Source organism: Cibotium barometz, chromosome 44, assembly GCF_041138505.1.
Source record: "Cibotium barometz isolate CiBa-2024 chromosome 44, ASM4113850v1, whole genome shotgun sequence".
Classification (NCBI taxonomy): domain Eukaryota; kingdom Viridiplantae; phylum Streptophyta; class Polypodiopsida; order Cyatheales; family Cibotiaceae; genus Cibotium; species Cibotium barometz.
The window spans coordinates 30,312,351-30,323,575 of NC_141089.1; the positions used below are offsets into that span (position 1 = coordinate 30,312,351).

Below are 11,225 nucleotides of genomic sequence, written 5' to 3' on the forward strand. Positions count from 1 at the left end.
CGATAGTGTTTGCAAGCTTGTGAGATTTATGCTCAAGAGACAGAGAGTGTTAGATATTTTTCGGCCTCGCATGAGTTATGTTAAAGCTTCCTGCGGAGACCAGGTTTTGCACTCACTTCTATACTTTCGAGTCTCTTCTTCCAAACAAAGATGTAGTTTGTGAAACATTTATATGTATGGCATTTCATGATTGGAAGAGCACTCAGACTGAAAGAGTGAAAGAGAAAATCAAAGTCTTAAAGACGGCGCTCACGAAGAAAACCTGGTGGAACAGTGTAATGGATGCGTACCACTTAATGATGCCTGTTATGTATGCGATACGAAATCTTGATCAAAGAGCGCCTAATCTTGGAAAAGTATGGATGCAATGGTGGACTATCCAATGGAGTTTAGAGTGTCCTGAGAAATTAGAGCATTCGGTGGTTGAAAAGCATTGGCGTGTACCATTCTCCAGTCGACAAAGAAAAGTCCTATTGAAGTACTTCCATGCCAGATGGATTGAAGCGCATACACCATTACACAGTGCTACTTATATGCTAGATCCTGAATACTGGAATATGGATTTGATGTCTAACATTGAGGTGGTTTAGGATTTCTACACAGTGGTTAACACTTTTTATGACAATGTTGATGATCGTGTAAAATGTATAAAAGAGATGTCCTGTTTTCGATTGAAAGAAGGTCTATTTTCCAACTCCCTTGTTCAACAAATGGCTAAAGAGCAACCTGCATGGAAGTGGTGGATGATGAATGGTGGTGAGCACTATGCTTTGTTGCACAACCTTGCGATGAAGGTTCTAGGCCAGTGTTCTTCGAACTCAGGCTCAGAAAGAAATTGGAGCATGTACAAATATATTCACAGCACTATTCGCAATCGACTTCTTACAGACCGAGCTGATAAACTTGTTTACATGTATTGCAATGAAAAAATCCTGCGACACATTGAAAGCGAAGAATATGAAGAAGATATGCCCAGATGGATGTACGATTGTGATGATGTAGAAGACGAGCACTTTGACGTTGGACCTACGTTGTGCACTAACTTTGAGATAGAAGATAATCTGAGCATTGACTCGGATGAGCTCAATCAAGCAGATGGGAGAGTAGATAGTGATTGACATAGGGGAAGAAGGAACTTGAAGTTCCTTAAAATTAAGTTCATTATATGTAGAAGACGAGCACTTTGACGTTGGACCTACGTTGTGCACTAGCCTTGAGATAGAAGATAATCTGAGCATTGACTCGGATGAACTCAATCAAGCAAATGGGAGAGTAGACAGGAGTAGACAGTGATTGACATAGGGGAAGAAGGAACTTGAAGTTCCTTAAAATTAAGTTCATTATATGAATTATCAACTCAAATGAAAGATTTCAATTTGTCATTACAAGTTGTCATTACAATTTGTCAGTACAATTTGTCATTACAAAAAGATTGCCATTACGCAAGAAGTGTTTGTACATTTAGCTTTCGTCTTGAAAGAGATTGTGAAGTACACTAGGAGTAGCAGAGGGTGACCCCAGTGGTTTGTATTCATTAGCCATACCGAACATAGCATAAATACCACGGTTAATTGCTATGCCGCACAATGCACATGTGGACACATTCTGCATCTGTCTCACCAAGCATATCAAGTGATAGTAGTGGCCACATGGTAGAACATAGTGGCCGCTCCAACCATCGATGGTTTGTAGCACACGGGACATTGCGAGGTGGAGGAACTAGTAGCACCGCTAGCAGCCCCCACAAGCTCAGGATGCATCAAAAAATGTGAAATATGATTCCCTTGATGCATAGGATTTAAACGTGCAGATAGTCCTTGCACATCTTTGCTAAGCCGGGTGAGCTGATCTTGAACCTTTCTGTTGGCCGGGGGGGGAGTTTGGGCCTGTGACAATCTCACTGCTTCTTGCTCCTTCTCTGCGAGCTTTGCCCAAGCAAGCTCCTCTCTTGTGAAGGTCACTGTCTCTTCACGCAAATTGTGTGTTTACAGTGACCTCGCTAGAAGCGAAGTCCACAGGCATTTGCAGGACAAACTGGGCATACAGCATCTTGGCAAAATACAGTGGAGCGTCTGCATTGTGGAGAGGATGACCGTACACTTCTAAGAATATTTGTTCGGCATTATTTTTGATGTCGTCTTGATTGCACCGCGACACCTTCCACCTTCCCTTCTTGATCTCGCCATCTGGGCATGGCCATATCTGTTTAATCATATCTGTGGTTATTTGTTTGTTGATGTCTTTCCATTGGAAATAAGAAGGGTTTGCCCATTTTGACAATTGGCATGCCGTTCTAGTCGCTTCACGAGCAGTCAATCCATGTGCAAGGGATTTCATGCGCTCGTACGACTTCTTAGCCAGCTCGTGGTGCTCGTTCGCTTGTGCGTCTCCCATGTCTGCACGAATAGAGGACAAATAAATATGACTTTAGGCTTTTAATGAACTATAAAATAAAACGTATGACAGTTCATCATTATCCTCAAAAACTTAATTTTAAACACCACGGGATGAAAGATGAAATGCAAAGACTCGGAAAGTATCCACTTAACATAAAAATACTTCAAAACATTGCACACACTAGAAAACATTGGTCATTCTTCAAAGTAAGGCGGACACCATCTTCAATTACATAATAGGATTAAATGATACAGAAAGCTCCACCAGCGGACGTTGCGCCCTTGCTGGTTCAGTCTTAACTGATCTAAAAAATTTTGCTACTTGCAAGAGAGATTTTCTCTCATCACGATTAGGCAAGCACATCCAATTTCTGACTTTATATATAATTGTGTCCATGGTGGCTTTGTCGTGAGTATTGCCGCCCATCCACAACTCCTGCACTTTCCTCCAGCACTTTCCTCCAAAAGTCATATAACACCTCTAATAAATATCCCAAGGCAAAAACATCGCTCGCGGCAGGAGTGTATGCATCTTCCAAGAGAGGATCAAAAATCTCTGGAGCTATCCATGGTCGCTTGTTCCGCTCCCTGCTGTCGGCATAAGCTTGAGCCTCTGCCACATTTTTTGGATTTTTACTGCTTCAAATACAAAATTGTGCGATACTCGCTTTTTGGGCGCTCTCAGCAAAAGGCCCCAGTCAATGATACCAATGCGTGCTTTTAAATCCTTTGTAAAATCTAGCACAACATTGAAGGAATGTAGGTCAGTGTGAATGATGCTAGCCATGTGTGTAGCTGCTACGCCATCCACCACCAGGGCATGCATAATGTGAGGCATATTCAAAGCCACCTCCTTTATCTGAGCGAGCTGCACATGGCTTAATTGTATGTCAGCAGGCGGGGGCTTTTTCCATCCCTGATCCAAGCGGTACATCGCTCTGGTAAACTCACTATATCTGAAAGAAACCTTCAAGAGCGTGTCACCCAGCGAGCCACCGTTATATAACGGAAAAATAGTGATCAACCGCAATTCCTTGGTGAAGGCTATGAATCGCACGATGGATGAGTGTAGAACCTGCATGCCCTGCTCTGCCTAAAAGCTCTCAAATCTTGAGCTGCCTTCTCCCTTGTAAATCTTTCCGCAAAAAGTAACGTGCTCTGGAAGAAATGAGATGCCCTGGACCTTATACTCCTTCACTGTGCCAAAAGCTCCTGACCCTATTGTTTGCCCCTCGATCAAGGCCTCGTGCGGAACGCCGATAAGGTGTGTACATTGCTCGTTGAAAATAATATGCATGATGGCGCCCATCCCTATCACATCCGGTTGTCCGGGACGGTGCAGCGGCTATATCTTGGGCGATGCACACTCTTTTGGGAAGTATGTCTGCAGCCAGAAAGAACTCTCATACGTTTGCTCTTCACCTTCTGCTCGTTCCATGTTGCTTCCCACAGTTGTAGACGGTGTACGTCGGCAGAAGGTGGTGCGGCATCTCTGAGATCCTCATATGCCGAACGCATACTCCCCAAGATAGTGCGTATCCTGTGCTGGTAGTCAAAGTCGACTAACTTTCGTCTTTCACACAATTCAGCGTTGCCTTCGTATCTGAGACGATGCTGTGCATTTTCCCAGATCTGCACAACGAGGTCTCTCATGAGGATATCTGACTCATTAGTCTTTCGGACAGCTTCTTCTGAACATTGTGACACTATGATAACTGCCTCTGTGCGAATGGCTCGCAGGATGATCTTTCGCTCTTCGGTGGAGAGCATGGTGGCCATCGTCGCAAATCTAACAAATATCTTTAGATATAGAACAAAAACAGAATATCAAACAATAGTATTGAAAACAACATCAAGCAATACATCAACATGTTATCCATTTACGCTTTACACTAAAATAGGTAAAACAACCGTAACAAGTGTGTCACATTAATTATCATTGATCAAACAAAAGAAGCATCCATTGTTGCACATTCACTGAACTGCTACCACCAATCAAGTAGATCAAGAGAAATATATGAGAGAGAGAGAGAGAGAGAGAGAGAGTATCAAGACCGATAGAGAGGAAAGGCACTGAATAGTCAAGCTAAATATTCATTGTCATATATACATATCCTTCTAGCCATAATCACGTGAATCGAGGGAGAGATAGAGCGAGAGAGAGAGAGAGAGAGAGAGAGAGAGAGAGTAACGGCCATCAAATTGACCCTTAATTTTCAGTAACGGCCTTACATAAGGGTGTAGATAACTTTATTTGTCAGAGAGAAGAATTAAAGAAACTTAGTTCATCACAGGACGAAACAAGTCCATCTTCAGATAATTGGGAGATCCCGCATGGGGTCGCCGGTATTCTCGCGAAACGTATCTTCTCTAATTTGGTTCGAACGCATGTTTTTAGAAAAGATTTTCTATCTTTGATGATTTCATGCATGATAATTTACTAATTCTTGTGGGCTTTTTTAGGCTTCTTCCATATCCTTGAGGATTTTCTGTGCAGGATAGAGAGAGAGAGAGAGAGAGAGAGAGAGAGAGTCCTTAGACAGGGAACGTCGGACAGAGATTGGGATTTATGCCCTCTCGGAGCCATTTGGTAGAACCCAAAGTGGACGAGATTTACTATGACCATTGCATTGCGGCATGAAATTAGATGAGAAACATCATGCACCCTTATGTCTCTCCATAGCAGCTTGATCTCATCAATCAAGAGCTCAATGTATACATCCTTATTCTTTACCATGTGCTTCTCCAGCACAAGAAGCACGAGCATCACATGACCCTTCTTGATGGACATCCATGGAGGAATATTGTAATTCACAACAACAATGGGCCATGTGGACCATGATGTAGACATCAATCCAAATGGGTTCACCCCATCCATACCCCAATCCAAGCCGTAAATTACAGGGCTCATCTTTGAATTATGTCCATCCATCCTCAATGCGAGCACAAGAAAGTGAGTCGGCAGTGGGAATCCTCATCATGCCATTCAGTTGAGCGATGGTTCACATGCCATGTCATTAACTTACCAATGGATTGACACCAGAACATATGTTGGTGCGAGTTATAATAGGAAAGTGCCTCGATACCTTTTGCACAAATTTTGCACCCTGTAAATCCTTCCTATAATGATCCTCTCCACAAATTGGACATTACATGACGTTGGCAAAGGCACCCCTAAATAGTAAATAATAATTACGGCATGCATGAATTCGAGTGTAATCCATACCAAGCTTGGAAAGTATTTTTTGAGCATCACTTCTTTTTGCAGGCATCAAATTGTTTGTTGGTAGAATCTTCTTTAGTAATTGGAGGAGGCTATTCACATTATTATCACTCCACCAATATATTGTTTGCAACTTGAGGATTTCCAAGCATGCCCGCAAAGTTGAGTACTTTGCACCCTCGTACATTTGTGTGTTAGCCTCCTTGTGTAACACATTCTCTCTTTCATGTGTTTCAAAGTTAGTATCTCTTCCTCACCCTCGCTTTGAAGGAAATCTTGGGTCTTCCAAATGTACTAAGCATGCTCTACTTTCCAAGTTCCAAGTTCTCCTTACGACACTTGTCCTCCTTTCTCAACTTTTCTCCAATGGTAGAATAATGAGGCATATTGTGTGGTACTTGTGCATGAATGTCCATGGCCTCCTCATCCTAATGAACCATATTAAAAAATGACACTCAACATTACATATGGCAAACCGTGAGTATACATATCATGTCATAAGTTTAAATACTAACCGAGGAATCAACTTGTATCATCATGTTAGCTGGCATTGGTGCAAACGATCCTCGTTTTCTTATCTGCTCCAATGCCACTTGGCGTTCACGTCATACACAAACATTCTTGCATCTTGCCCATGAACAAGGGCACAACCACTCTGGAACTCCAATTAATGGTGACCCATCACTATCCGAACTAGTAGAAGATATCTCTACTGTGGGCACGAAAAGTGTGCAATTAAAAAACTGAATATGAATACATGCACTAAATCTAGCATTATCAATGGTATATGCATACATATTCTATTTGGATTTTTCTTATTGTCACTATAAACCATCCTATAAGAACCGATAAAGTACCACCAGGCATCATTTTTAGCGGCGCTTATATCGACACTGGGAAAATTAACATTTTGAACCTGCGGCATCGCCGATGCCTATCTTTCTCCCCTAAAAAATTCCCTCCCCTCCATCAATTTAGCTCTATCACATGCATTTGTATTCTTTATGTAGAGAGAGAGAGAGATATATATATATGTATATATCTTATGTTTAATAAACATCAAGAAGCTTGTCATATGAGAGAGAGAGAGAGGGGGGGAGAGAGAGAGAGAGAGATCCCTAGAGAGTCATAATGAAGTCCATATCTATTTTACTATTACTTATCATTTGTGTCTGCGATATCTTGTCCTTGAGATTATCCCTTGTAGTAACAATGCTCACCCTTAAAAATTAAAGGTGCATTGATAGAAATGTAAAGACTGCTGCTTCTAGAAATACGTAAGGCATATCATTTGATTCTTTAATGACATTGTGTGTGTGTCTCTCTCTCTCTCTCTCTCTCTCTCTCTCTCAAAGAAGCGATGCTCTTGCCATTAACGAGCAAGTGAAATTTTTAATCTTTGGTTATGAAGCCAGCACACGCTAAGGGCACGGATGACGACCGAGAATGTCATCCTCGGCGTAGAGGTGGTAGCAAAGATCATGATAAAATGGCTTATTTAAAGAGAATGAATTGTGGCTTAAGTAGGAGAATGGACGTAGAGGTGGTAGCAAAGATCAGGCTTCAATAAAGAGAATGAATGGACGTCAAATAATGAATTGCTAAGGGCACGGATGACGACCGAGAATGTCATCCTCGGCGTAGAGGTGGTAGCAAAGATCATATGATAAAATGGCTTATTTAAAGAGAATGAATTGTGGCTTAAGTAGCTAGTTAGAAGGAGAATGGACGTAGAGGTGGTAGCAAAGATCAGGCTTAAATAAAGAGAATGAATGGACGTAAAATACTGAAAGCGTAGGTCAAATTCAAAGATGGCTGGAGGTTTCAAAGACGAGCCCATCACGGGTCTAATTTGGTATGGAAGTCCGCTCTTTTTTTTGTTCGACAGCTAGCTCTCTAATTCAAAGGAAGAGATCAGGTGATCGGCGAAAACGTGCCTGTTGAAGTCTTGGGGCGAAGGCCGATCAAAGAGCTACGCCCGGGGAGTCCCCCCCTACCATCCCTCGTAAACTATGATGTATGCAAGGCTATGTTGACTAACACTATGTGTGCAGCATGCATCCTTTAACAAATTGGTAAGTAGGTGCTATTTTGAACAGCAAAGTAAAATATGGTAAATGTAAGGCTAAGGTGACTATCACTTTGTCAACATGTGAGTGTGTTTGTCACATGAGAGAGAGATGGGAAAAAGAGAGATGGCGAGTGAGTCATAGTCAAGTCCATTATAATTTTATTGCTCGTTATCATTTTTGTTCGCCATTTCTTGTCCTTTAGATTATCCCTTGTACTAATTATGTCTAATAATGCTTACCCTTCAAAATTTAAGGCACATTGGTACAAATGTAAATAATGTCACTTCTAGAAACATGTAAGGCATATTAGTTGATTTTTTAATGACATTGTGTTTGTGTGTGAGTGAGTTTGTGTGTGTGAGTGAGTTTTTGTGTGTGTGTGTGTGTGTGTGTGTGTGTGTGTGTGTAAGAGAGAGAGAGAGAAGGATATGTATATATCTTATGTTTAATAAATGTGAAGAAGCTTTTTTATGGTTGTGACTATTTTAATATGTTCAATGAGTCATTGATGCCAAAGTGGGTTCATGGGGGGCCAAGGATTTATGTGAAGATCGTACACAAAACATTAAGACATTTTCTCCAATTTGGGTATTAGTCAAAGACATTGTTACACACATCTGTGTGAAGTTTATAGTCATGAGGTTCATTTGTCTTGGAAATACAGGATATTCAAAGAGGTGATGCTCTTGCTATTAGTGATCATGTGAAATGTTTAATCTTGGGACTACGTTACGTTGGTAAAGAAAACAACACAAAGTAGAAGCAGTGTTACTACATGCGAAGGGCACGAATGACGACCGAGAATGCTGTCCTCGAGGTAAAGATGGTAGCAAAGATCATCATCAGTGACTGCAAAGCGTTCCATTAAATATAATCCCCAGTGAAATCCATCATATGCTTCCTCTAACACTATAATTTTAATGCCATTCAATGGCCATCTCAATCCTCTTACACACTTCCCCAAATAAATTGGTAACTAGGTGTTGTGGTCACAACAAAGTATAATATGACATTTGCAAGGCTAAGTTGACAATCACTAAGGCATATCAGTTGATTCTTTAATGACATTGTGTGTGTGTGACTGAGTTTGTGTGTGTACACGAGAGAGAGAGAGAGAGAGAGAGAGAGAGAGAACGAAAACAATAAGGCATGATTTTCTTCGATGTGCGTATTGGTCAAGGTAATGAAGCCAGCACAAAGTTGGCTTAATTAAAGAGAATGAATTGTGGCTTAAGTAGCAAATTAGAAGAAGGGGAGAGTACTGAAAGCGATGTCGGTCAAATTCAAAGATGGCTGGAGGTTTCAAAGACGAGCCCATCCCGGCTCTTATTCAAAAGACGACATTTGCTCTAATTCAAAGGAGGAGATCGGGTGAACGGCGAAAACGTGCCTGTTGAAGCCATGGGAGTACATGCCCTATAAGAGGGCACACCCCCCCTACCATTTTTCGCAGTCCCTCGTCCCATTGCAGCCAGTACTCCACTTGGAACATAGCAGCAGTCCTAAGCTTTGCATCTTTTATATCATCAGCACCATCAATACCATGAGCACTACGGCCATCCCTCGCAAAATGGAGCGATCCGATGGTCCTGCCACTGTGCTGGCCATCGGCACAGCCGTCCCACCCAACGTCTTCTACCAGAAGGACTACCCCGACTTCTACTTCGACATCACCAACAGCAACGACAAGAGCGAGCTCAAACAGAAGTTCCAGCGCATGTGTAAGTGCTGCACTTATAACTCATGTTGTTTGAGCATTGAATTGCACGATGATCAGGCGATCTTATAAATTCGCATGTGCGCCAGCTTATCAAATTAGTATACTGCCTTGCTAATTAATTATGGATGGATGGACATGCTGCAATATGCATGCAGGTGACAAGTCGTGCATCACGAAGAGGCACCTCTATCTCAACGAGGAGTTACTCAAGGCAAACCCGAGCATATGCGCGTACTGGGAGAAGTCGCTGGACGTGAGGCAGGACATGGTGGTGGTGGAGGTGCCCAAGCTGGGCAAGGAGGCAGCTGCTAAGGCCATCAAGGAGTGGGGCCAGCCCAAGTCCAAGATCACGCACCTCGTCTTCTGCACCACCGCCGGGGTGGACATGCCTGGTGCGGACTGGGCGCTAACCAAGCTCCTCGGACTACGGAGCTCTGTCAAGAGGCTGATGCTCTACCAACAGGGCTGCTATGGAGGCGGCACAGTTCTTAGAATCGCTAAGGACCTGGCCGAGAACAACAAGGGCGCCCGTGTGTTGGTGGTGTGCAGTGAGATCACGGCCGTCACTTTCCGAGGGCCCAGCGACACCCACCTCGACAGCCTCGTGGGGCAGGCCCTCTTCGGCGATGGCGCATCCGCCCTCATCGTTGGCTGCGATCCCATCCCCCAAGTGGAAAGACCCTGGTTTGAAGTCCACTGGACGGGAGCTGATATCATGCCGGACAGTGACGGAGCCATCGATGGCCACCTTAGAGAAGTGGGCTTGACTTTCCACCTCCTCAAAGACGTGCCCGCCATCATCTCCAAGAACATCGGCTCCATCCTCAAAGACGCATTTGCCAAGGTGTTCCCGGATGATGGAGCTGATGAGCGGCCTCCAAGCTACAACGATATCTTCTGGATTGCCCACCCGGGCGGCCCTGCCATCCTCGACCAGGTAGAAGAGAAGCTCCAGCTTAACAAGGAAAAGATGGCTCCCAGCAGGCATGTGCTGGACCAGTATGGAAACATGTCTAGTGCTTGTGTGCTCTTCATCATGGACCACATGCGCAAGAAATCTGTTGAGCAGAAGCTCACCACCACGGGAGAAGGACACGAGTGGGGACTCCTCCTCGGCTTCGGTCCCGGCCTCACCTGCGAGACCATCATGCTAAGGAGTGTGCCCCTCCAACACAATTAGATTCCAATCGATAATCTTCATATATTACCGGGCGTACTTCCCAAAGAAAACCCAGCCTTTCTCTCTCATGAGACTAAATCGATAAAACGAAAGCCATTGCTTCTTACTTATTGCTCCTTGTATGACAATTTCTTAGTTCCACCACCCATAAGGCACATTCTCCGTGGCTCTTTCAGAACCAATGAAGTTGTAAGCTGCTCAAACGTGCATTCTCTCGAATACTCTAGTAGTCTATAATAGATCCATTTTTGGGGCTTTATTCTGAGGGTTGGCTTCTCTATTGGAATCTCATTCGGACTACCAATTTCAATGATGAGAAGGGGAATTTTATGCAAAATAGGAGAATATAGACTGGACAGAATAAGAATGGTAATCAGCCTTTCACATATTATGTCGGATTTGGGTCAATTTTTTGACTTTTTATGCATGTTTTGCGGTGTTATTTGTATGCGATTTCTACTCTATACTAAGAGAGTCATAGTGAGTGGTTTAGCCTAAAGGAAACTCATATGGGTGTCTACATAATAAAAATAAATGCAACGAGCGTCGGAAACGAGGCCCGGACATCAAATTGACCCTTATTTTTCAGTAATGGCCTCGCATGAGGGTGTAGACGACTTTATTTGTCAGACAG

The 11,225-nt window shown here is 43.1% G+C and overlaps 1 protein-coding gene across 1 annotated transcript; it reads left to right on the forward strand.

The window, feature by feature from the left end:
* The first annotated feature begins 9,044 nt into the window (after positions 1–9,044).
* On the forward strand, positions 9,045–10,977 carry LOC147613189 (chalcone synthase-like). The gene is made up of 2 exons (XM_086782455.1): positions 9,045–9,412; positions 9,567–10,977. Exons 1-2 carry the CDS (start codon positions 9,103–9,105, stop codon positions 10,589–10,591), a joined length of 1,335 nt encoding a protein of 444 aa, XP_086638581.1. The 5' UTR covers positions 9,045–9,102; the 3' UTR covers positions 10,592–10,977.
* The last annotated feature ends 248 nt before the right edge of the window (positions 10,978–11,225 follow it).

Coding starts and splice junctions, on each gene's coding strand:
- LOC147613189 (XM_086782455.1), top strand. CDS start 9,103: ATGCCCTATAAGAGGGCACACCCCCCCTACCATTTTTCGCAGTCCCTC. Junction 9,413..9,566: donor ACAGAAGTTCCAGCGCATGT/GTAAGTGCTGCA, acceptor ATATGCATGCAG/GTGACAAGTCGTGCATCACG.